The 27,845-nt window shown below is 40.6% G+C and overlaps 1 protein-coding gene across 3 annotated transcripts; it reads right to left on the bottom strand.

Annotated features, from left to right (window-relative positions):
* Positions 1-287: 287 nt before the first annotated feature.
* Positions 288-24,723, bottom strand: gabrg1 (gamma-aminobutyric acid type A receptor subunit gamma1). Of its 3 annotated transcripts, XM_054613643.1 has the most exons (9): positions 24,647-24,723; positions 21,550-21,710; positions 10,285-10,352; positions 9,259-9,479; positions 8,872-8,954; positions 7,442-7,579; positions 3,788-3,940; positions 665-867; positions 288-569 (listed from the first exon to the last, which is right to left on the bottom strand). In XM_054613643.1, the coding sequence occupies exons 1-9, from the start codon at positions 24,721-24,723 to the stop codon at positions 288-290; spliced, it is 1,386 nt and encodes a 461-aa protein (XP_054469618.1). The 3 variants fall into 3 exon arrangements, with proteins under 3 accessions (XP_054469618.1, XP_054469619.1, XP_054469620.1); XM_054613644.1 differs by lacking the exon at positions 24,647-24,723 and having other exon boundaries at positions 288-605; positions 10,285-10,348; positions 21,546-21,733; XM_054613645.1 differs by lacking the exon at positions 24,647-24,723 and having other exon boundaries at positions 10,285-10,348; positions 21,546-21,733.
* Positions 24,724-27,845: the final 3,122 nt, after the last annotated feature.

Here is a 27,845-nt window from a genome sequence, read left to right as displayed (position 1 = left end):
CCATACTGTGCTTAATGAATATCAACCAGTAGTGGTTGACCTGCCTTGCTCTGGAATAAGGTGTTGGGCAGATTGAGGGTCAGTATGAATGATGTCAGTCATTTGCCATGCCTCATACCTAGCGTGGAGTAAAACAAGGCAATGTCTTGATTTGGCTTTAGATTTTAATTTAGTTCCTTGTTTGCAAAGCATCTATGTTTTATGTTGCTTCAAGAGCAGCTACTGTATGCTACAGCAAAATGCTTGCAGATGTTAAACTCCAGCCGTCCTTTTTTGAGGTACTGGTTTTATAGATACAGATAACCTATCCAATAAACCAGATTGAAAAGGCCAAAAGCGGTTGGGAAAAATATCCGTGAGTAAGAATCAATCTTGGAAACCCGCACATGCATCCTGTTTTCGCGCCAGGCACCTGAGCGGCAGTCATCAAAGCAGCAAAAAAAGCTGGTGCAGTCTTTTCCATCCAAACACTCGTAAGCGGAGTCACCCTCCTCATGATAGGGCACAATGTTGTTCATCTGCAGCAGGGAGGTGCCAGGTTGGATATTCATCATGCTTGCTGCTCTCTGCTGTGGAGGAAAACACAACCATTTAATTATGTTGCTCTTACATTCAGTGGGTTCAGGAAGAAGAAAGAAGAAGAAAGAAAATGAGTTTCAGATACCTGTGTGTTATTGTTGGCTTTAGCCTTCTTGGTTTGTCTGTTGCTGGTGAAGTAGTGCAGAGTTCCATACTCCATGAGGGCAGCAAAGGTGAAAATGAAGCAGACAGAGACAAACAGGTCCATGGCGGTGACATAGGAAACCTTGGGGAGGGACTTCCTGGAGATGGTGCTAAGAGTTGTCATCGTAAGGACTGTGGTGATACCTAAATGGATTGTCACAGAGATAAATAAACACATTTCCTATGAAGATGTATCTATCTAGTAATACTTTTGGATTTCATACAACCAAAGCTACATTCCTCTTCAGACATTTTGCAATTGCTATGTATGACATAGTACACAACATCAAGGTGAAAATAGTCGATTCATAAATGTTGGCCAGTAACTGGGAACTGGAAGGTAAGTGACTAATAAATTCAAATCACACAAAATTCATAAATATACAGTACATTCATTCGAAAGCAATTTTAACTAAATAAAAGGCTTAAAGGGGAGGTCACATACTATGTTCTCCCTATGCCCAAGAACAGTTGAGTCTGTATGGGGAAAATGCATCACTTTACCTAAAACTAGAAATCAGAGAGTATCCTCACATCAGGCTACTCCATAGAAAACACATGGGGCACTCAGACGTTCAATTTCATTGAATGATTGATTAGATGTTACCTGTGACAAATGGTGGAATGCAGGCACTCTCTATTATTTTTAACTGAGGAGCTATTGAGTGCAAATGATGAATGCATCATCGAACCATACCCTTGAAGTAATAGACTTTCTAGTAATTGTCAGTCAAAAAATGTCAAGGCTTGCTTTCATCAGTCAGGCTACTGACATTAAGCCAAAAACAAATTTCTAGGCTAACCCCAAAATCTAGCAGTCCTAAGGACATAAAAACATAAACACAAAAAACAGCTCCTTGTGTCCAAACGATTTAGGAAACTTCTTCCCTTCCCTTCCTTTTTCCTCAGAGTAAGGAAGGGGCAGAAACGTTTACCTTAGTGTGCTTGACCTCATTGCCAGGAATAATTATTTATTTTATTTAAGAGGTGTGAATGGTTGATACAAAAAAAGAACTCTTAGTGATAATAGGCATGTAATTGACAGTGAAATCTATAAGCCTCATCACAGAATATAGTCTCTATTCAGACATGATGTAATTACAAATACTGTTTTATGTAATAGACATCCCTGTTGAATAAATTGTAAGCCATATGCCTATACTACACAATGTTGGCCTACTACTTGTGCAGTAGCCTATTCACATGTCTACGTTTATTTACCATGTTGATAATTGTAGTATTTAATCTATTTGATACTAACGGGTGGAAAATGGCTCAGCTTTCTCAATTTCGGTGATGACTGGCCAGTCTATATAAGTAGCGGCGTTCTTCGGCATCTAAATATATAACCAGAAGATACTGCTGCATTTTTCCGGTTGCAAGATATCTTAGTTTTGTGATCACTTTCATATCTGACCTTATAGCGTAATTGCAAATTGTAAAAGTGTGGGAGATGCGAACGCATCCCTAATGAGATCGACCACAACCATAATCCCTGCACAATCTAATCTGTAGTGTTTCATCAACTCACTGTCATTCAGTGTTTGGAGAATATTTCTCCTGCCTCTTTGTCTTTCCACCATTTCCTCCTCTGCTTAAAACACTGAATGACAGAAAATGTATGAAACGCTACAGATAAGATTAGAAGAGTTTAATCTAAATAAGGAACTCTAAGAGAGTATTCTCAGAATGACTGTGAATACGGCCCCAGGTTCTTGGAGGCCGCAGCTCCCTCCCCTATGTGATTATTAGATTATCTGGTCTTCATGCAGCAGTCCTAGTGAGAACAGGAGTCTGGAATAAGACAATAACCAGAATCAAAGTCTCATATGGGTGCAAGAGCTCACACCAAGAGGTAATGTAATCATGAATTCCCCTTTAACACATTACACATTGTCCAAAATATATTAATACTTTTAATTTTAGTAGCTTACGGTAAGTATATATTGATCCTTATACTTTTGTACCTTTATTTGCAGACATTAACTTGTAGGTTGTAATAAAGAATTTGATACTGATGTGGTATTACTCACCCCTGTATGTTAACATTCAAATTAAATAGTTCTCTCACTCACACAAAACACTCGGAAATATTGGTATCTCAGAGAAACATGCCTGGACATAGCTGAACAGGCCTGAATGGAAATGTTTGGGACTGTCACGACACCATTAGAAAGATGAAACCTGAGTGTGACTGAAATAAAGTATATTGTCGTATCCAAGGAAACAGTGGAAGAGTTTAAAAATAAAAGGTGGAGCAGTAGCCACAGGCTGAGGAGCTATATCAGAGCAGAGCAGGATAAATCAGTTTGTCTCCGGAGCTCACCTCACAAGTTGTTTATTTGCTGGAAGAATAAACTATAATATATGGAACTCTATCCATTTTCAGTGCTTTCTTCAAACACCGTTCGGACACCAATAGTCAGGGGCGCCGCTAGGGATTTTGGGCCCCATGAAAAGAATCTTTACAGGGCCCCCAACACAGCGGCAAAATTTCTCTCTGGGCCCCCCTCCATCATGGGCCCCTAGAATCCGTCTCCTTTACCCCCCCTTTTCGGCGCCCCTGCCAATAGTTACTGGGAACAGATCAGACAAAGTGCTGGAGCAGTAGTTTAGAAATCATCACGCCTTAGCTTCCGTTCTCCAACGCAATCATATGTCATCAACTAATTAAAAGAAACAATTCACCATAAACTCTTCCAATGTGCCGTTTTCCACATCAATACATCACTAATTAAATGGACTGTACTTGTACTCAAAGCGCTATAACACTACATGTCATCATTCACCCATTCATACACTGATGACAGGGGCTACCATGCAAGGTGCCACCTGCTAATGTGGACTATCTAATAATGTATGCCCATTGCTCCCAATACTAAGATTAGTTAAGTGCAGAGGCTACATTTCACTCTGTGCTGTGGTGTACAATTTGTGACAGAAAAGTTGACTAATATTTACATTTACAAATATTTCAAAGATCGATGTCCATTCCAGTTATTTACAGAAAGGGGCACATTTGAACTCAATATGTCTTAAATAAGAACATATCAACATATCAAACCTAAAGATGTGCGGGCTGGGACTGCATCCTTGTTAATCCAGAAGGAGACCCAGGACAAGACCACAATCATACTGCAGGGAATGTAGGTCTGGATGGTGAAGTAGCCCATTCTCCGACTCAGGTCAAAAAAGATTGTCATGATTACATACTCCCCTGAAAGTATATCAATGAGGTAGATATGAAGATAAATCCTTAATTAGCACAGGGTGAAGTGAGATGTTTAGGTAAGGTGGGGTAAAATAGATCACATAGATTTATAGTTTTTATGTATGCCATTGTACATAGATTATTTCCTATCTTTATTCAAGAGCTTGTTCTTGCAATTTAAAAGCATGCCTTTTTTGAGTTTACTTTCAATTTTGTAATTACCTCCCCTAAAACCCTGTCATCACACTCAAAAAGCCTCTGCGTGTGCTTGAATTTGTGCAAAAACTGTGTATTTGCTTGCGCTCAGATATATTATTGCTTGCCCAGATTTCCCAGCTCCAGCTTTAGCACTTCTCCTCACACTTGGGCTGCTCCTGTGTGCTTGTGAAACATCTGCTCTTGGATCGTTTTTGTGCAACAACCCTGTCAACATTTACAACAAATAGAATGCCAGTCTATTGTTGACCAATCAAATCATCCCTCACTCGTTGGTGGTGTTTTTGCTTTACCTCTCAGGGATGGGAAGTAACTCTTTAAACTTGGTTTAGGTGTTTAATGTCATATACAGAGGTGTGAAGCTAGATAAAGCCCAGAAGGCCCCCTATGGTTCCGGTGGAGTAAGACTGACAGTCCTGGGGTCTACCACAAAAGCACTATCATATCCAGAGAGGAGCACCAAAGAGACAATCTAGAGAGGTCGCTGTTTAGCAGACCAGCCTCACTGAGACTCACACTGGTAGCCAGAGTTTATACAACAGCTCAGGACAGAGTCAAAAGAGAACATCCTAAACTCTGTGATAGGCTCTGACTAGTCCAGAAGCCGTACACTATTTACCTCCAACCTGACGCCGAGCCATTCTCTCTTAAAGTGCCACAGCGTGTCCAATTGCCGCTCATGGCCAAAGTGAAGAAAGAATTTAGAGAGGATTGAAAATCTAGGGGTTATCAGTCATGTGGTGTAACCAACAGACTGGTGTTGTGGCATGTTGTAGCCCACATGGATATCCTCATCTGGGTGACCACCCAGGAGCAGCTCAACACGGGGATTCATGTTATTATTAGTCACATTACTATCCCTATTTTCATGGCTATAATTCTACTGTAATAATTGCTGCTGTTATTATATGTAGTCTTATTATATGAATCATTTATGTCATATACATTGAATGTGTTGTATCTAAGAACTGTTATGCTGCTCATTCTGTACACATGACATCTATTGCATTCTGTCCATCCTGGGAGAAGGATCCCTCCTCTGTCGTTCTCCCATAGGTTTCTTCCTTTTTTCTCCCTGTTAAAGGGGTTTTTTAGTCATCTCAGATGACGGTATGAGGCCAGGCTCAGACAAGACAAAAGCTGTGCAGGACATAATAGAGCCTACCAACTTAAGGGAACTCAGGAGCTTCCTAGGTATGGGGAAGTTTATATCAAATCTGGCTGAAAAAGACAAAACTCTAAGACCTATTGTCTAAAAAGGACCAATGGTGCTGGCATTAACAGCAACCAAGATCATTTGTAGCCTCAAGCCTGAGTTCGCCATTTTAAGAATTATCACGACACGAAATTAAAAAATCTGTAAAATCTCAGAGTAAGCCTTGCATTGTGAGAATGAGGTTGGGCAGAGAAGTTATAAAACCGCAAAGACTTAAGCTGTCATATTAAAAAAAAATACCTTAAGCATCCGACTGCGTTTATGGGTTATGGAAATAATGAAGTCTAAGGGTTATGTTTAAAATGAGACCCTCGTGTTATTTGAAAAGCTAATGGGATTCTGTTATTTAAAAATAATAATAATGAATGTTATTTGTATAGCGCTTCAAAGGGTACATATAGGCACTTTATATGATGAAATCTAAAATTTGAATGCAAACAAGGCAGAGAGATGACCTTATAGCAGTGATAAACAAAACAACAACAAGAAAAAAAGACATGCATAACTAGCATCACAGGTTGAAAGCAGATTTAAACAGATGAGTTTAAGTTCAGTTTTGAAAGTGGCGAGTGACGGGGAATGTCTGAGGTGTGGAAGGTGTGGATAAGAGATTCAGCAGTGGAGGAGGAGAGGGAGGGGCGTAGATGGGACATGTTTTTTAGCTGAAAGAAGGTGTTTTTTGTGATGTGATGAACAAAAGAGGGTTTGTTCAAAAGTGACACCAAGGTAACGTATGTGTGTGGAAGCAGAAGCAGTGGTGCCATTGATGCAAAGGGAAAAGTTGTGGAGGGAATTGTTTGGTGATTTGGGGCTGATGAGGATTTCGGATTTGCTGCTGTTAAGTTAGAGAAAGTTGGCTTGCATACATGTCTTTATATCCGTGAGGCAGTTGGTGATGGTGGAGTGTGTGGTGGGGGTGATGGATTTGGTGAAGATGTAGAGCTGGGTGTTGTCAGCATATGATGTTACACCTTGAGAGACTGGGGCTTTGAAAGAGTTGACCTTATTGATGCAAATTAACTGTTTGTGGTTGGAGAGGTATGATTTGAACCAGAAGAGGGCTGTGCCAGTGATATGGAGGGAGAGGAGGATTTACCAGGTCTTTGGGGGAGGGGCTAAAAAAGGGGGTGAGACCAGATAATTGATGAAGTGATGGCTAGGTGGGTCGGAGATGGTGAGGTCAGAGCCGGAGGACTGGTTGATGGTGATTCCAGTGGAACACACCAGGTCCAGAATGAGAACGTGGTTATGTGACTGATTGTTTCAAAGGAAAAGTGTTCAACAGAAATATTGGATGTGAAAACTGTTTATTGATTGTGTTGAACAGAGGCCACAGCTAAGGTTAACTTCAAACTTAAAGTAAGGATGATGTGGCTTAATGTTAGCAGTTTGTTACCTGGCACCTAATGATAATGTCAAATGGCAGGCTCTGTATGACCTGGGGGGTCATACACAGCTAGCTGTGTGCATACCACATTTAATTGCCAGTATTACTGAAGAAACGGTTCTGAATGCTTAACACAAGTAGTCTTCATTGTGTGTAAAATAACTCAACACAAAACCACATCCAACAGTTTATGTTGCATTGACTGGCACCACTCCCCTCCGTTATAAATAAGTGTTCACTATCATATGATACCGTAATTGCTTCACTGACACAACTGCTCTTTCCCCTCTAGCACACAAACAGCAGGCCGGTGTAGCTATTATAGTAAAATAAAAAAATCACAGCAATGTTATATCGATAATATATATAATAATATATATACAGTTTGAGCAGAAATCAGCACACAAGCAGAGGCTATTTGGGTGTGATGACAAGGTTTAGAGGGAAGGCATTACAAAATATGAATAGCAATTAATAAGTCTTAAATAGCAAGAACATTCTCTTAATAAAAATAGGAAAAAAGGCTCCATACCATTGCATGTTTTGAGGTTTTATTACATATGAATAGGTAAAATAAATTAATTTGATAATGTTGAACTTTTACTCTAATGCAAAGTCTCCATTCTTGTAATGTCAATGTTCAATGTCAAATGACAACATGCATGAGGGCTTGGTCTTAATTTCTCACCTGACTGGGTGTGTGCCACATCAGAGGTGTTCCTCAACCCTACAAAGGCAAATTGGTAAAGTCTCCAGTACCGCTGGTCTGCCACCTCCACCGCTCTTCTCTGCCACCGGTACATGATCTCATTTTTGGGATAACCATCTGCAACCCCCCCCCCCCCCCTCTGACACAGACACATAATACATGAAGTAGAAGCATTAGTGATGCCTATATGTCTTTATTCAGTTGACTGTAAATCACAAGATCGCAAGCAAAGGAGCATTCAAGATGGAACGGACCTGCCCAGTCTCATGAAATGTCTTCAAATTAGCAAGATGTCTTTAGAGGCATCCAACAGGCTGTGCTCTAGTATGGTAGGTAAACATGGGCTTTGATAGGCATTCCTTTAATTGTCATTAGAGGGTAGTTTTTGCAGATGTAAGCTTGTACTTACACAGTTGCAGTACATGGTGTTGAAGTTATTACTTTTGCTCTCTCTGACATATATTTTATTAATTCTCACATTGTAGAGATGTTTCACAGAACATTTGACTCTTGCTTGCTCGATTCTAAATTCAAATTTTTCATTGAAACACATTTCCTGGTCAACAAGTCTTTGAACTAACTAAACTTTTTTCGGAGCCTTTTAAATGTAACTGTTTTAATACTTTTCTTGAAGGTTTTCTGATATCCCACCTCTATATTTAAGGTCACCATAAGCAATTCAAACCTGTTAGATAAAGCTAGGGAAATATTGTGGTCATGGTTAAGGGAAGGAATGCCTTCCAAAGAAAACCAATACTTACTGTCAGTAGAAGAAAGGACATAGTCCAAGCCGCTGATGATGAAGTCATATGCTTTGACCTCCCTCTTTTAAAGATTCTGTGTTACAATGTTACCCAATTTCTTTTTCAGTTGATGCTTCCTTATGGGAAAATGTGTTTTTTTTAAAGGCATTTGAACAACAAACCGCTGTTTTTCAGGTGAAGTCTCCCTATTCTTTTGTCTTTTTTGACTAAATTAACACTGATTTGTGCTCATTTGATGGCATTTAGTGTGACTGTACTGGTCCTGACATTTATACTCAACACCATGGAATGGTCTTTTTTCACTCGTGTGTGAAAGGTCGTGACAAGACATGAGAGGCAGAAGCACAATGCAATAGACAAATGAAGGATGACACAGACAGCATGAATCAGAATGGGGAAAGGTGCATAATTCATAAAGTCTGTCTGAGAAAATGGGACTGGGTGACCTCTCTCCGCTGGTGGAGCAGATGATAGATTGGTACAGGCTTAGAGAGGGCAGCCTCAAGCTGATGGGCCTTTTAGCAAGGAGAGGGAACAAGGCTTAGCCACAACGCTAGCCTACTCAGAAGCTCCTCTGCAAGTTACGAAAGTTGAAGTCGAGATGGTGAGCTCAAAAATGGGAGGGGAAAACGTGTGACCACCTACAGCTTGAAAACTCCAGTGGACACGAGTGCTCATCCATTGGAAAGTTATGCAGCTTTAGGTAACACTCCGCATTAATAGTCAACCTGACAAAAACAGAATTGTGACAGAGAAAAGCATGTCTCAGCGTTGTTTTTTTCCCTACCAAGTGTGACCGAACATAAAAAAGGTACTTCATGTTTTCTCTGTAATTACAACAACAAATGCAGATTATTTTTATTTTTTTAAATAAAACCTTAAGTGATCAAAAACTAAAATAGAACTACATGATAAAAAATAAAGATGCACACACTAAGCTGCACAAACAACAAAGATTTTTGAAGAGGTGATAGTTCTACATTAAAAATGGCTACCAAAATGGAAAACAAATTGGCTGCATAACTGTTATACCTCAATGTGTACATGACTCTCCCATTGCTCCACAGCCTCAGGAGGCGGTTGGGAGTGGTGATCCAGTGGGCGTCTGATTTGCGGGAATTCCTGAAGAATGTGTCGGGAATCCAGATTTTGCCTACCATGTTACTGTTGAGCATGAGCAGCTTCATCGAGCTGTTGAACTTCAATCGACTGTCATACCATGTCTGGGCAAAGAAGATGTCAATGGTGTATTCCTGTAACAGATTAAGGAAAATCTACTTTAACAATGTACAAGAAGATATCTTAACATTTACTTTGAGAATTCCCAGAGCAAACAGGGAGTTAATTATTAGATCAGGACGAATTGTTAGTATCCCCTGACTTTTCATGTTGCACCATTATCAAGTCAAAATTATAAGTGGTCGGTATAATATCTTATATGTATGTATATTCTTTTTTTCCAGAAAATGTATCTTAATGAATTTGGTGATCTACTGCCCTTTACTCTCCCATCACAAACGTATTTTAGAGATTGAGATGTCTCCACAACTATTGTTTGGATGCCATGAAGTTTGGCAGATAATCAAACACATAAAATCAGAAGATAGTCGGTTTGATCCCCGCCTCTGTTACTCCATTTAGATGTTTACTTGGACACTTAACCCCAAATTGCTCACGAATGCTGTGCTTTCGGTGTGTAAATTGGTGTGAATGGTTGTCCTGTTGGGCAGGTAGCACCTTGCATGGTAGCACCTGCCATCTGTGTATGAATGGGTGTGAATCGTGAATGATGAAATGTAGTGGTAAAGCACTTTGAGTGGTAGGAAGACTAGAAAAGCACTATACAAGTACAGTTCCATTTACCATAAAGTCTCAAGTTAAGGTCATCTTACTATCTTTGTCTGGCACTTCCTAATACTGTAAATAGACAAACTGTAAACTTTTTTATTGTAGCTTCTACATGATAATTATCTTAGATACGTAAGGGGGAATTATACATCCAGTATTCATTATATCAGCAAAAAAAAAGCAAAGGGAAATCTGAAGACGTATTCTCACCATGTTGATGGGGTCCACTGGTCCAATGCTGTTGATATACACGGCTGTTTCAATCACTGTTGGCCTCACTGAAACATAACAGAAGAAACTGCACTGATATAGATATCAACGTTTTTTATGTTTGTTAGCTGATGTCCAAAAAGATGCACTCTGTCTGATCAACTTAAGGAGATACAACAAACATCATCCTATTGCAATCTCGAAGTGGATGGCGACACACCACCTGAAGCTCAACCTGGACAAAACCGAGCTACTGTTCCTCCCGGGGAAGGGTTGCCCGCACCGAGACCTGTCCATCACCATTGATGATGCCGTGGTGACGCCAACTCGGACTGTGAGGAATCTGGGTGTGACCCTGGACGACCAACTGTCGTTCTCAGCAAACATTGCTTCGGTCACACGCTCCTGCAGATTCCTCCTCTACAACATCAGGAGGATTCGCCCCTTCCTCACTGAGGAGACGGCGCAGGTGCTCATCCAGGCTCTGGTCATCTCCCCCGCCTGGACTACTGCAACTCACTACTTGCCGGAGCCCCGGCGTCGGCCATCAGACCTCTGGAGCTTGTCCAGAAAGCTGCAGCACGTCTGGTGTTCAATCGCCCCAAGTTCTCCCACACAACTTCCCTTCTCCGTTCTCTACACTGGCTCCCTGTAAGAGCTCGCATCCAGTTTAAGACTCTGATGCTAGCCTACAGGGCAGTGAAAGGAACAGCTCCTTCCTATCTCCAGGCCTTGGTCAAGCCCTACACCCCCGCCCGACCACTGCTGCCTCGGGGCGATTGGTTGCCCCGTCGCTCAGAGGTCCCTGCGGCCGATCCACCCGGTCACAGCTTTTTTCTGTCCTGGCCCCTCAGTGGTGGAATGAACTCCCCACTGACGTCAGGACAGCAGAGTCGCTGCCCATCTTTCGGCGCAGGCTGAAAACTCACCTCTTCATGAAGTACTACCCTGAGCCTTCCTCGTAGCACTTATTGTATTCGTATTAGTTGTTGCACTCACTGTATTCGTATCAGTTCGCTGCACTTATTGAATTCGTATTCGTTTACTGCACTTATCCTATTCGTAGTAGTTTGTAGCACTTATTGTATTCGTATTAGTCTGTTGCAATTATTGTTTTCGTAGTAATTTGCCTCTGCACTATACTTTTGCTCTGGTTTATGCTTTAAGATGCTTGTTTAAGAAAGGAGATGCACTTATGACTTCTGGTGACTAGTAGTTCTCTTGAATACCTATGTTGAATACACTTCCTGTAAGTCGCTTTGGATAAAAGCGTCTGCTAAATGACTGTAATGTAATGTAATGTAATGTAATGACTGTAGACCCTCTTTTTTGCCTATATGAAGCTCAAAGCACTGAGGTTAGGTGATTAGATGCATACACCCTGAATTGTCAGCAAATGTCAGCACTGAATCCATTGCTATTGCTGATTATAGTTGTAGCGAGGTTGTAGTGGCTTGGTGGAGCTAACACTTGAGAATCATCCCCTACCGGCGGTAGGTGACGCAGAGACATTCCAATACAACTATTGTATTATATTACCCAATATTGTTCCATATTATTGTTCCATATTATTACCCAATAATATGGAACCATATTAGGTAATATGCTGTGGACCTGCTGACACCCACAGCTACTACCATTATTATTATTAGTCACATTACTATTACTATTACCTGTACCATTAGGCATATTGGCTTTGCTTCCACCCTGAAGCCCTTTTTGCTTTCTCGCCTCGCAGGTTTCCACGAATTGTTGTGGTACCTGGGCCGTGGTCGTGCCTCCTGCTGTGACCCGGCTGAAAACCACTGCTACTTCGATTATTGTATTAGTCACATCACTAATATTATTCCCTATATCATTATTTTAATTCTACTATCGTTATTGCTGCTTTTATAAGTAGTATTAATTGTTTCCTTCGTTACTCTACTTACTACTGTGATTATATGAATCATTTATGTCATATACATTCAATGTGTTGTAACTCTGTTATGTTGTTCATTCTGTACACATGACATCTGTTGCATTCTGTCCATCCTGGGAGAAGGATCCCTCCTTTGTCGCTCTCCCATAGGTTTCTTCCTTTTTCTCCCTGTTAAAGGGTTTTTTTCCTGTGCCGATGTGAGGTTCAGGGACAGAGGATGTTGCATGTGTGCAGATTGTAAAACCCTCTGAGGCAAATTTGTAATTTGTGATTTTGGGCTATACAAAATAAACTGAATTGAACCCTCCTGAACGCTCAGTCCGATTGCCACCAAATTTCACGTAGATCCTTAACTGATCAATGTCATCAAAAGTTATCAAAAGCTTGTTGATATCTCTTTGCATTTAGAATATATGGACCAATGAACTTGATAGGGGCGTGGCTTCCTACATCAATAAACATAACATAAATACCGTTTAACCTATAACTACGGAATTTGGAGCATATGTCCACACTGCATCCCGTTACATACCATGACATTTTCATTCCATTCTACCACTAGGGGGCGATACAGTAAATGGTAAATTTTCTGCATTTCGCGTTGTTTTGAGGCTTGTACTTTAACAAACTCCTCCTAGAGATTTAACCTGATTGACTTCAAATTCAGTCAGTATGATCTAAAGAACTTTGCAGTCAAAATGTATCAAAAGATCAAAAAGTTATCCAACTATCTATCCGTGGCGTCGCTTTCAAAAACACCATATGCCATGAAACAGGAAGTTATTATAACTTGGCCGTACATTGTCTAATATGCTCAAAATTTCTCGTATGTCATGCCATCCTGACCCTGAAGACATCTTTATGTCAATTAAAATCATAATAATAGTGCCACCTAGTGGCTACAGGAAGTTACATGTTGTGTACATCCTCCTCATCACAAATTAATCAAATCCTTCTCAAATTTTGTCAGCAAAGCCTTAAGACCTTGATAATGCTTCATTGTGAAGATTGTAAGGATTCGTTAAACGGCGGCGACATCGGCTCCGAATTTCGATCCTTCACCGTGAAACTCAACTCCACAAGGTCAGATCTTTTCCAAATTTCACGTTTGATGCGACTCCAGGCTTGAAGACATATACAGTCCAATTTCTACTCATACTCATAGCGCCACCTACTGGTAACAGAAAGTAAATGTTGCCATACTTTTTATACAATTAGTAGGTAAACCAGATCCACCTCAAATTTCTTCCACACATATGTAAGATTTCATAGTGCCAGCCCACAAAGTATTTGACGTTTCGTAAAACGCTTTTGCCGTGGTGACGCATTCTTTGCAGTGAAAGACGAAGATGTTCTTGAGGGATTAAAAATGCTCGAAACACAAGCAAACCTGGCACACACGTTTAAAGTCCTAAATGTAGTTATCTCATATGGTTTTAATACATGAGAGTGGCAAGTCAACTCGATAGCGCCCCTACGAAATTTCGATGAAGCAGCCCCCGCAGTACGTTTCACCTAGATGTATAAGTTTTGTTAGGCACATGTATCACATGCAGACTTAATATAAAGTCTCTTGGAGCCATAGTCTAAACCAAACCGGAAGTCTTCCATTTATTATTTTGTATGAATGTATTTTGTATTTTTTGCCATTTCCAGGCGCTAAACTTTAACAAACTCCTCCTAGGGAATTCATCAGATCCACTTCAAATTTGGTCAGTACAATCTAAAGACCTTAGTGATTAAAAGTTATCAAAAATTTGTTGTTTTGAACGCCGTTACCGTTGCGACGCATTGTTCGCCATGAAAACGAAGGTGTTTTTAAAGGTCTAAAAATGCTTGAAACACAACTACACTTGGCACACACATTAGAAATCCAAAATGTAGTTGCCTGATATGATTTTAATGCATCAGAGTGGAAAATCGACTCGACAGCACCCCCTATAAAATTTCATTTTTGAAAGGCACCCCATCCCGTATGTCCGATTGACTTGAAATCTTATCCAGCTCCATCTGCTCTACAAATCAGGTGCTCTAACTTTTAGGCTCCGCCTCCTAGACTTCCGCCATTTCGAATTTTGTTAAAAACACATCTTTGTGTAATCCTCCTAAATGCCATGTCCTAGTGCTTCCAAATTGTCTGTGTGTTATCACTTGATCAATATCATCAATAGTTATAAAAAGCTTGTTGATATCTCATTGCGTTTACAAGATATGGAGCAGAGAACATAATAGGGGCGTGGCTTTGTACAACAACACACATCAATTGTAAAATGTTTGGCCTATCATCGAGAAACATGCAGAATATGTCGGCATCGCATCCTATATCATACCCTGACATTTTCATTCCATTCCTCCAATAGGGGCCGCTACAGTAATTTGGTAATTTTCTGTATTTTTAGGCATTTTTCTTTGAACTTTAACAAACTCCTCCTAGAAAATGTATGCAATTGACTTCACATTTGGCCAGGATGATCTGAAGACCTTTAAGATGAAAAGGTATTAAAAGCTTCACTTTTGATGGTACGGCCTAGCTGTAGCGGAGCACTGTGCAGGGAGCACTCCTGTGGACTTTTTTCTACTCTGTGGTGGCATCAGCCATCTTCTATGCAGTGGTCTGCTGGAGCAGCAGCATCTCGACAGCCGACAGGACGAGGCTTAACAAACTGGTTAGGAAGGCCAGCAGTGTCCTGGGGTGTCCACTGGATACAGTGGAAGTGGTGGGAGACAGGAGGATGATGGCTAAGCTGTCATCCCTGATGGACAACACCTCCCACCCCATGCAGGACACTCTAGCAGCTCTGTGCAGCTCCTTCAGCCTCCTCCACCCCCGGTGTGTGAAGGAGAGGTACCGCACTTCCTGTCACTGTCAGGCTGCACAACCATCTCTACTCCCAGTAGACCAAACATCACTAAAAAACAACTACAGTGGGGGAAATAATTATTTGATCCCTTGCCGATTTTGTAAGTTTGCCCACTGACAAAGAAATGAACAATCTATAATTGTTATGGTAGGTTTATTTTAACATTGAGAGACAGAATATCAAAAATAAAATCCAGAAAATAACATTATATAAAAGTTATAAATTGATTTGCATTTGATCGAGTGAAATAAGTATTTGATCCCCTAACAAAACATGACTCAGTACTTGGTGGAGAACCGTTGTTGGCAAGCACAGAGGTCAGACGCTTCTTGTAGTTGGTCACCAGGTTTGCGCACATCTCAGGAGGGATTTTGGTCCACTCCTCTTTGCAGATCTTCTCCAAATCCTGAAGGTTTCGAGGCTGTCGCTTGGCAACTCTAAGCTTCAGCTCCCTCCACAGATTTTCTATGGGATTAAGGCCGGAGACTGGCTAGGCCACTCCATGACCTTAATGTGCTTCTTCTTGAGCCACTTCTTTGTTGCCTTGGCCGTATGTTTTGGGTCATTGTCGTGCTGGAAGACCCATCCACGACCCATTTTCAGTGTCCTGGCTGAGGTAAGGAGGTTGTCGCCCAAGATTTCACGGTACATGGCCCCGTCCATCCTCCCCTGGATGCGGTGAAGTCGTCCTGTCCCCTTAGCAGAGAAACACCCCCAAAGCATAATGTTTCCACCTCCATGCTTGATGGTGGGGATGGTGTTCTTGGGGTTATAATCAGCATTTCTCTTCCTCCAAACACGGCGAGTTGAGTTGATGCCAAATAGCTCGATTTTGGTCTCATCTGACCACATTACCTTCTCCCAAGCCTTCTCTGAATCATTCAGTTGTTCATTGGCAAACTTCAGACGGGCCTGTACATGTGCCTTCTTGAGCAGGGGGACCTTGCGGGTGCTCCAGGATTTTAATCCATTACGGCGTAGTGTGTTACCAATGGTTTTCTTGGTGACTGTGGTCCCAGCTGTCTTGAGATCATTAACAAGTTCCTTTGTAGTTCTGGGCTGATCCCTAACCTTTCTCATGATCATCGATACCCCACGAGGCGAGATCTTGCGTGGAGCCCCAGGCCGAGGGCGATTGATGGTCATTTTGTGTTTCTTCCATTTCCGAATAATCGCACCAACAGTTGTCTCCTTCTCACCAAGCTGCTTGCCGATGGTCTTGTAGCCCATTCCAGCCTTGTGCAGGTCTACAATCTTTGCCCCGACGTCCTTAGACAGCTCTTTGGTCTTGCCCATGGTGGAGAAGTTGGAATCTGATTGATTGATTCTGTGGACAGGTGTCTTTTATACAGGTAACGAGTTGAGACAGGTGTCTTTTATACAGGTAACGAGTTGAGACAGGTGTCTTTTATACAGGTAACGAGTTGAGACAGATGTCTTTCATACAGGTAACGAGTTGAGATTCAGAGTACTTTCTTAAAGTGAAAGAACTAATCTAACCGATATGTGGGAGCCAGAATTCTTGCTGGTTGGTAGGGGCTCAAATACTTATTTCACTCAATCAAATGCAAATCAATTTATAACTTTTATATAATGTGATTTTCTGGATTATTTTTTTTATATTCTGTCTCTCACTATTAAAATAAACCTACCATAACAATTATAGATCGTTCATTTCTTTGTCAGTGGGCAAACTTACAAAATGGGCAAGGGATCAAATAATTATTTCCCCCACTGTATATAAATATGTGCAATATAAAAATATGTGCAATACACTGTACAATACTACAATAATTTTGTATATATATAATATTTTAGTTATTTTGGATGTTTTACTTTTTTTTTAACTGATTTTCTAATCTTTACTTTGTTAATACTTGTTTTGATCTTGTTTTTTTACTATGTCTCTAGTTTGCAGTATCTTCTCTGCTGCTGTCATCCTGCAAATTTCCCCAATGCGGGACTAATAAAGGATTATTTTATCTTAGTCTACTAAAAATGCACGAGATTCAACCAACTCTTTTCATTATGCAAACATTTCTTGTGAAAGTTAAGTCCACCTTTTACTTGATCAATAGTATTTACTCTTGATTGTAAATTGGGCTATTTCTATGTCAACTATAATCCACAACATAACTAATATAAATGTTGATTAAATGTGGCCTTCCTTCCACCTCAATAAGGATCAAATAATAGCTTTAAGGGTATGTGCTTTCCTTATGTGTGTATTATGTATTTATCATTTTTAATGACACTGAAAACTACAATTAAATTCATTTAAAGTGCCCTATAAGATTCATTACAAGTTATATGGCAAATTTGGAACAACCACGAAAAAGTGTTCTGTAGTTAATGGAAAAGGCACACAGTGTTGGTAAATCACTGTAGGTTTATTTTAAATGTAATATAACAGAAAACTATGATCACAAATAACAAAGGGACATTAAACATTATTTACAATAACTACTGTCGCTACTTTACATGAGCTGTACTGCACTGACAGTTTAGAGGTCTCCATCAAATGACAAACCATGACAATGACATGCAACATGAATTACTTAATCTAACTGCTGCAAATCTAACTGTAAAATCATCAGTACAAACGCTTAATTACGCGTAATGCATAATTCTAAAATAGTACACATCTATTACTGGAGTCACTTTTTGATCCTGGGTGCACCTCTGGTTAGCAATTACCCGTTGTTTCCTTTTGAAGATCCTTATGTAGTCGATTAGGAAATACTTTCACATACGAAATTGATTTTTGTAGTGACTACGATCACCTTGCAAACAACAGCCTAAATCAAGTCGAAGGCAATAAATTGAACATTGGAATACCAAGGCCAGATAATTTATCACTTCTTAAAAGTTAGTCTTTCCTTTCGTCAGAGGAATGGGACCAAATATGGTGCTCCACAAATGGGGTCTTCCTTCTTTTGGCATCAGGAATTCATCTCTCAAAGTTCAGACTAAGTTAAGACATGATGGATCACAACGAGTCATATATATATATATATATATATATATATATATATATATATATATATATAAATAACAGCTTGTCAGCTTTTTCAGTTGGGGAATATAAGTTAGATATTAGTTACATACCTTAACTCCAGATTCTATGAGCTTAGGCCTACCTTCCAAGATCTATCACTATTGGGTTTATACTAACTTTAATACACGGCCATCTGTTGTGTGGGCCTCAACTCTGTCTCACCTTCGTTATAAATTAAGATGAGGCTGGACAATAGGTTCCAAAAATAAATATATTTTACTTTAACCATTTAAGGAGCCAGTGAAGCCCAAATCCTATACTCACAGAATCTTGGGCTGCGGTTCATAAGTAACCTTTTATTTTGTGTAGGCTTTGTAATCTAAGAGCGATCCCTATTTGGTTAAGGGCGAAGCAGGATATGGTCCAAGTCTCACTGGGTCTGACCGGTACCACGAGCAAAAACACACCCACTCAAAAACAATAATACATATTCCAAGCCCGGTCACCACGTCATGGATAATAAAGCATCACCGAGGCACGGCAGCGCAGCAACATAAATGACATAAATAAATGATGTCCCCACAAGGGAATGAGGGTTGGGAACTATAAAACCTACTGCTGTGAGAAAGTTAAGACAAAAGTTACACACTGTAACAGTCCCCTGAGGTGAGCAAAGAACAAGATAGAACAGCACTCCATGCCTTGACAGGCATTCATCCTGACAAAAGAATTGAGACATGGAGAAACAGCTTACATCCCGCAGATAGAAATGCACAAAGGTGCAGGGAGAAGGATGGGACCAGGATGCTGCAGTGCAAATGTTTTAAAAGCCGTGAAAAAGGAGATTCCTCTGGTGGAATTCACTCTGATGCTCTCCAGAGGATCCATGCCAGAGGAGAGATACGCCTGTGAAACAGCCTGACATTGCCAGTGTGACAGATGCTGTGAAGACAGAGGAAGCCCCTGAAACTGTTCTCTGTCATTTACAAACAGCTGCTGGGAACATAGAAGAACAGGCGGCACACATTCAGAGGAGATGAAACGTGGCTTCCTCCTCAGGAAAGTAACCAACAAAGGTTAAGTCTCTCGGTCTGAAAAAGCTAGTAATGTTTTTTGTGTAAAAGCAGGTTGAGGATGCATAACAGCTGAGTTGCCATTACCTTGGATCCTGAGACATGAACGAGCAACAGAAAGAGCAGACAAATCATTAACTCGTTGCAGATGTCAGGGCTAAATCTGACCTGTTCTGACTGAGAGAACTTTGAGCAGAACCTGATCCTGTGTGCATTAAACCAGGGGCTAAAGGGCATGACACAGGTCTGTGCCTCCGTACGCCTCTCAGAAAAGATATCATCACAGGATGACTGAACAATAGTCACCAAAGCCCTAGTGACAGGATGAAATAGCAGCAGCATAAGTTATAACTGCACTGAAAGCCAAATTCTGTTAAACAGTAGTTGAAGGAAGAACAGCACATGAGGCAGAGGACACATAGTGGGCTCCAGGCTGTCTTCTGCACACCATCACAGAAAAGCTGAGCCTCTCCAAGTGCACCCGTTCAGGGGCAAGCCCACAGACGTTGGCCTGTCACTGTGTAATTCCTGGTCACTACCTCTGCCTGGGAGGGCATTGCTGACAGCCTCTCCTCCTCTACTCGGGTCAGGAACCAAGGGATTATTGGCAGTGCGGCAAACAGGTTGTCCTCTGCCTTGCCAATCCTGTCCCAAATCTGGTTGATCAGGTCGAGGTTGAGGCTCCTATCTCCCTTACGAGGACGTCCCCTCGACATAATGTAGCCTCCTCAGTTCAGCACGAGGGGAACACGCCCCTGATGGAGAATATTTGTGCATGAGCCCAGCATTTTCTTGAACGCACTCGACCGTGGCGATTTTTGTAGGCTGCTGTCGCTTCATTGTTTGTGCAATCAGCATGTGCTGATTCTGCAGCAGTGGAATGAAATGTCGATCACTTTCCACACAGTGAGCAGTTCCAGTGCAGAGGTTGGAGCCTACACGAAACAGTGAACTGAAAGAATGTAAATGGGATAAACCTAAAAGGTTTGCTGCATATAGGCATATTCTTTCGTATAACATGGTAATTACTTATTGTCAAACAATAATTTATCCCTGCACATGTTAACATTTAAGGTATATTAACAACATAAAATGAAGAAGTTATTAAAAATTATAATACAGCCACTTTCATTTCTAAGTACTGGTCCATATAGACATTTGACAGTGTAATCAGTGCATACAGATGTATCAGTCTACCTTCCTGTTTGTGAACAATTAATCCTCCTCAAAGCTAGTACTGCACAGACATGACTCATTACCAGTTATTTTTCCTTGTTCATTGTTCACGTTCATCAACCATTGCTTTAGCCTGTAATTATCACCTGAATGAAATGTGTTTTTTTTTTTTAAAAAAGGCACCGCATTGCAATTGCAATGAATAATAAAATCGATCATGTTTATTAGATTAACATGAGCACTTAGGTCCCTCATGTATATTTGCCAAATTTAGCCATACAGGCCAATATTCATCTGCAGTCCCTAGCATGTTGATGGCTTATAAAAAATAACAAACAAAAGCCCATAAGCAAATATGCATGCATGAATTAGCAGGGAGCAAGCAACCATTAGCATATAAGAGCACATTTAAGCAGAAAGAACAACCCTAGCACCAAGCAACTTAACGTTCACAGCATAATATCTGACAACTTATCTCCACTCATAAAGTGACTGCCAAATAATTTAGACAGACTATATATCAAAGACTCAGTATGATAACACATCAAAAGTAACACACCACAAAGCGCTTAATATCACAATGGCATAAAGTTAACCTCTAACATTACTCCAGACATTTTTACTGACTTTAATGCAGCGCAATAAACTAACTATAGTTATTAGATTCTTGTTTGCGTGAATAACTGTCATTGCATTAACGATGCACCTCAGTCTCTGCTTAACGTTGACATAGGCTACCAGCGCTGTGGCACCATTCAGATAAAGCTGGTGCTTTGCTCTGGTGTTAGCCAGCTGGCTAGGTTAGAAAGGTGCATCCATAAATGTCTTAACAGGCTTAAAACAGAATGTACTTACCACAGATGAATAGTTGACTTAGAGTGCATGTTTGTAAGCGAATGTTGGGTCCTGATCTACATTGAGAGGTGGATGCGCGGTAGTGACGCCATGGTAGCAAGGCAATGCTGGTAACCCGTCAATCACAAGGTGGCCACGCCCTAAAGCATACCCTTCTTTTTTGTCTATTCCACTCTAAATGGGACAATCATTTACAAAACGAACACCAAATTGAATTGAAGAAGACTTGAAACTAGCCATTGAGACCTTAAACTCAGACAAGCAAGCAGAGGAGTCACCCCTATTGGCTGGAATGAAGAATGCAATTCACTTCAGCAGTAACCCATACTGTGAAGACAGAATTAAAACAAAGCATATTTCAAAAGGATAAACTTGACTTGCCTCCAATATCAGGCCGCAGTTTGTTGTCATAGCCCTGCAGCAGTTTATTAAGTATCAAAGTCACATCGCTTTCGTAGACCTTCGGTGATAGGACCCAAGTCTTATTTATGGGAACATCTTCATAGTCCTCTTCTTCCTGTTTACTGGGCCCAAGTGCTGCACTGTGGAGTAGAAAAAGACACATTGAAAGAAACAAACATTTGTATTTGCACATCATCTGCTACTTTAACAAAGGTAACCTTAGTCAGAGGGGGACCTTACTATTATTGTCTTAGGCCCAAAAGCTACCTATGGCCCCATAAAACGGCTCATAAACATATGGTTTGGAGAGGTTTTATTCTTTACTTTTTGCTTATTAATAATTAAGTCTTTCTAAAGTCTTTTCTAAAACGTGCCACAATTATTAATTTATGAGTGTCACAAACCCACATGACAGCATGGGAAGTCTGCTGAACAAATCACACACTTGGATATCTGTCCCCCATTATACATATCACAGAAACAACAAACAATCACAAGTGTAGCTCAGGTGTACCAATATCTAATTGCTAACAAAGTAAACTTCTGGAAAGATATTTTAAGAAGTTGCAGTCTTTCACACTTCTCTGTGCTTCCATTAGAGCAGTCACCAGCCAAAACCCTATAGAGACTGTGTCTGCCCACGGCCACTTCAATTATTTAATATCAGATAATCATATTGATTTATTTTGTCTTACTGAAACCTGGCTGTGTCATGAAGAGTACGTTAGCCTTAATGAATCAACTCCTCCAAGTCATATTAATACTCATATTCCTGGAGGCACAGGCTGAGGAGGTGGAGTAGCAGCCATCTTTGACTCAAGCCTATTCATTAATCATGAACCTATCTAAATGATAACTCATTCCAAAGCCTAGTTCTTATTCCTCACACCCAACCAGGGAAACACGGCAGACAGCTCTATTTGTTATAGTGTACCATGCACCAGGTGCGTATTCTGAATTCCTATTTGAATTTTCAGAGCTCTAATCAAGTTTAGTCCTTAAAACAGATAAAGTTATTATTGTAGGGGATTTTAATATTCATGTGGATGTCTATAATGAGTCAGTATTTAGTACTGCGTTTATTTCATTATTAGATTCGATTGGCTTCTGTCAGAGTGTACAGAAACCGACTAACTGTTTTAACCATACCCTCGACCTCGCTCTGCCATATGGCATTGAAATAGAACATACAATATTTCCACAGATCCACAAATATTTCCACAGAACCCTCTTTTATCAAACCATTACATGATAACTTTAAAATTCTTACTAACAGAGGGTATGCCATTAGGCAAAAGTTTCTATGCTAGAGGTCTAGGCTCACTGCAAATGACACTAGACTATATAGCCCCTCTAAAAAAGAAGATAATAAAACAAAGGAAGTTCACTCCATGGCATAACCCACAAAACCACAAAGTAAAGCAAACATCCCAAAACGGCTCAACTGTAGCCAGGCTGACAGAGAGTCACAGCTCTGTAGAGCCGTGTATTCCTATAAACCTCAGTAGTAGTGACTTCATGAACTTCTTTAATGATAAGATTCTAACTATTAGAGACAAAAATAATAATCTCCTGCCCTCAACCAGTACCGATCGATCCTCAAACAGAGTAACCTTAGAAACAGCTTGTTACGTGCCGTGTTGCCTCCTCTCTGATCGCTCTCTGCTTTCTCTCCCCATTGTCCATTCAGGTGCCACCCTTTTACCTGCCTAGCAGTTGCAGAGTTTGAGCCTACTCGGCTGGGCTCAGTCACTGATCACCATGGAGGTTAAGAGGTTGTTGTGTTCTCCGCATAGATTTTAAGTGTGCAAATATCTATTTTACTAGTTTGATTTTGGGCAATACAAAATAAATTGATACAATTTAATTAATGGAGCTATATATTTGTCATTATTAATGCCTTCTTGACAATTAAGTCCACAAAGCAGGAGACTGCCAATCAACAGTTATGGTGAATGGTACTTGTACAGCGCTTTTCTCGTCTTCCAAACACTCAAAGCGCTTTTACATTGCATATCATTCACCCATTCACACCCGTTCACACCCCGATGACAGGGGCTACCACGCAAGGTGCCACCTGCCCATCTGGATCTATCTAATCATTCACACCCATTCACACACCGATGACACAGACTTTCGGGAGCAACTTAGGGTTAAGTGTCTTGCCCAAGACACATCGACATGGGCTGCCGGAGCCAGGGATCGAACCGCCGATCCACTGATTGGAGGACGACCCTGCGCTCCACTGAGCCACAGTCGCCCAGTTACGTGTATGCATGTAGCTTATTCATTTATTTTTTAGCTTATTATCAGTAGAATATACATTTATAAAAAATCTAATGTGCACACACACTAATGTCCACTGCATACCAGGACACAATGTTTCGTCTGGACTGAGGTAGGCTAGCTGATGTCTTCCAAAGAACGGAATCATCAATAGCCCACATGACATTTTACTGCTGTATTTGTAACCCACTTTGATTACAAAACTCAGATGCAGGTGTAAAAAAAAAAAATGTAGTTTTTCATTCAATTCAGTTTATTTTGTAGAGCCCAGAATCACAAATTACAAATTTGCCTCAGAGGGCTTTACAATCTGTACACATGTGACATCCTCTGTCCTTCCCTCACATCAGCACAGGAAAAACTCCCCTAAAAAAACCCTTTAACAGGGAGAAAAAAGGAAGAAACCTATGGGAGAGACAGAGGAGGGATCCTTCTCCCAGGATGGACAGAATGCAATAGATGTCATGTGTACAGAATGAACAGCATAACAGAGATACAACACATTCAATGTATATGACATAAATGATTCATATAATCACAGTAGTAAGCAGAGTAACATTTCCCGACAAGGAAGAGGATCAAATCTGTTCATCTATGGCCCCAGCTCACACAAAGGCCCGCTACACTGTGATCACAGGTAGAACAAAAGATGCGGAACGCAGCCATACCAGTCCAGAGCAAAGACGTGACAAGGGGGGAGGGCAACATCTGCAACCATTTTCCCCGACAAACCTCCCTCCTCTAATCATGATGGAGGCAGCTCTGCTCCTTCACAGCATTAAACACTTACCAGAGTCCGAGGAGAGCCAAAAGCATCCAGGGTTTCATGGCTTTGTCCTGCACAGCTCTGACAAAACGCCGCTTCATTTTCTCATCCACAGCTGGGAAACGAACTGCACGGTGTCCACGGAAACAGAGAAAACTGTTTTCTATCTTTAGGTCGGGTCTCAACGCAGCCGGTGATGATTAACTGTAGCCCGGTAGGATGTGAGGAATGCGTACATGGTGAGTGAGGAGGAGGGGAGAAGTGCCAGAGTGAGAGAGGATGCTGCCGGGAGCTGACTCTGCTCGAGTCCATCTGCAGTGCTGCCAACAGGCTGCTATGTGAGGCGCTAGCTCCTTGCTGAAAAATATTGATTTCCTTCCGCATAATGACTGACTGATAATTGTAGATTTAATATTCAATTTTCCATTATTCACACTGAACTTGATGTATCCAAGGAAAACAGAGCAGTCTGCAGATGAAGCCTGCTTCACATTTACATCAGCTGCTGTGCAATCCATTTACAAACAGTGCAGACCCACACCATGCATTCTTCTGGTGACACTTGTAAACTTTCAGCACATGAGCAGCTTTAACAGTTCGGGTTTGAACTCAGCACCTTGCTCAAGGTCAAGGTCACCTTGACGAAGCTGTGGGAGTGGAGGGTATCACATTCACTGAAGTCTACAATTAACCTGTTTTTGTTGTCTTAATCCAACAAGCAAAACAAGAGAGAATAAAACTCTAATAATCAGCCGCTTTTGGTCTTTGCAAATCCCTCTTTTTATTTTTGTTTTGAAGAGAGATGCAAAGCAAGACAGGTGACCCAGAAGTACGAGTATGTCAAAATAAAACCCAAGAATGAGCGTATGGTTGTCTCTAATAGTTAGAATCTTATCATTAAAGAAGTTACATTACATTACAGTCATTTAGCAGACGCTTTTATCCAAAGCGACTTACAATCAGTAGTATGTTACATATCATTCACCCATTCACACACTGATGACAGGCTACCATGCAAGGTGCCACCATCAGACTCTAACTAACATTCATCATCCAGTCCACACCCATGGCAAGACTTCAGGAGCAACTTGGGGTTAAGTGTCTTGCCCAAGGACACATCGACTGCTGAAGCCGGGTATTGAACCACCGACCCTCTGATTGGAGAACTACCTTGCTCTCCACAACGCCACAGCCGCCCCATGAAGTCACTACTACTGAGGTTTATAGGAATACACGGCTCAACAGAGCTGTGACTTCTTTTTTAGAGGAGCTATAGAGTCTAGTGTCATTCAGTGAGCATGCAGCACTATCGACTAGATGGTCAATCTGAGACGGACTAAAGTTAGTGTAGGAGTCCTCTGTTATATTGAGCAATGGTATGAAATCGCTTCTTTAAATTTAGCTACAGCATTATCAGATAAACATCTAGTGTAGAAACATTTGCCTAATGGCTTACACTCTGGTGGTAAAAATTCAAAGGTTATTAGATAATGGTCCGATAAAAGAGTTCTGTTGAGAGACAATTACATTTTCTATTTCAATACCATATACCAGAACAAGGTTGAGGGTATGATTAAAACAGTGAGTCGGTTTCTGTACACACTGACAGAAACCAATAGAATCTAATAATGAACTAAACGCAGTACTAACCACATGAATATTAAAATCTGTTTTAAGGACTAAACTTGATAAGAACTCTGAAAATTTAAATAGGAATTCAAAATACGGACCTGGTGCTGTTGAGGAAAATCTATCTGATATACAACTTTATAGAACTTGTTATGTTGAACCCCAATAACCTGTTTGTTAAGATCATCTGTGGGAGCAGAATAAAATAATCTATGATTAGAAAGACATAATTAATACATAACTGAATAGAGTTTTCATAAACTGAATAGTTTTTGAAATACGACTGCAACCATACTGACATACTGACAAAAATACCATAAAGAGAGATTCAGAAGTCATAAAGGGAAGAGACAAAACTTATAAAATACCTTGTGTAAAGTTCACTGAGCCTCTGGTGAAATACAGGGGACGTTTTAACTGTGCAGCAAGCAGCCCAAAAATAAGAATCTCTCTGAACAAAGACTTGAGTACAAACAATTAAAGATAAAGTTTAATCATAGTTTGATATTAGAAAAGATAAAAACATAAACACCTGAACAAAAACTGACCAACAGAGTGAGACCGCTGACTATTAATAAAAATGAAAACCTGCAGGTTGCTTTGCATGACTATGAGCTTTGTGCCTGATTTTGTATTTTTATGTAGCATGTCTCCCCAGTGATAGCGCTAGTGCATATTGTGTAATCAAGTCTCTGTGAAACCTCTCATAAGAAATATTTAGCACTGTGCAAAGTGCGTACGGCAAATAAGTGGGAAGAAGATTTGTTGTGATGTTATTGATTTGCCCTGGCTAAAAAGATTCTCTGCAGCAGTACACGGGCTCGGGGATTCCAAATCCAAAGTAGTTAAACTTGTCACGTACAGTGCATGAAGTTAATACATGAGTAATACACCAGACGTGTGTGCGTAATCTCCAGTTATTAGAAAAAATAAAAGAATCTTTCTGCTCTATAAAGTGTGTGTTGGCTGAACGCCCAGTGGGTGTGCGTATACTCCAGTTAGTAGTAAAAAATACAGAATCATTCTGCCAGTATAAACAGCATACATTTTAACGACAAACTGAGAATTAATGATAAGTTAGACAATAAGATTGTTAACATAGGAAAAAGCAGAGTACAACAATAACATTTCTAATGTCTCCTTGTTAAAACTGGGACATCCATGATTACTTGGACTGTGCCTGAGAAATACGTGTTTAGTGGAAATATGTGTTTTGTGTCCCACTCATTAGTGCCTCATGAACGATAAATGACTGTCCATCATAATATTGCCATATATGATCATATTGTTGCAAAAAAGAGAAGCCTGCTTGACCCTGTTGAAGAGGAGAGTGTGTTATTGGGGGCCGACTGGGAGAATTCCCTCCCTCCCTCCTTTGTGTAAGTGGCCCAAATGCCCATTGGTGTCAGTGACTGAAGCCAAGAAGTGGGAGTGCTGCAGCAGCTCTCTGTGTACAGAGTGGAGTAAAGTATCATACATGCAGATGTGACCCACACAGAATGTAGCCACAATTTAGTTTTTGTACTCATTATATAGTCATGTAAAAGTGTTGGATTTCATACAGGCCAGTAGGAGGCGGTAGTGGAGCGTTTGT

The sequence above is a fragment of the Anoplopoma fimbria genome, chromosome 15 (genome assembly GCF_027596085.1).
Source record: "Anoplopoma fimbria isolate UVic2021 breed Golden Eagle Sablefish chromosome 15, Afim_UVic_2022, whole genome shotgun sequence".
In the NCBI taxonomy this organism is placed as follows: Eukaryota; Metazoa; Chordata; class Actinopteri; order Perciformes; family Anoplopomatidae; genus Anoplopoma; species Anoplopoma fimbria.
This window is presented reverse-complemented; position numbering and strand designations above follow the sequence as displayed.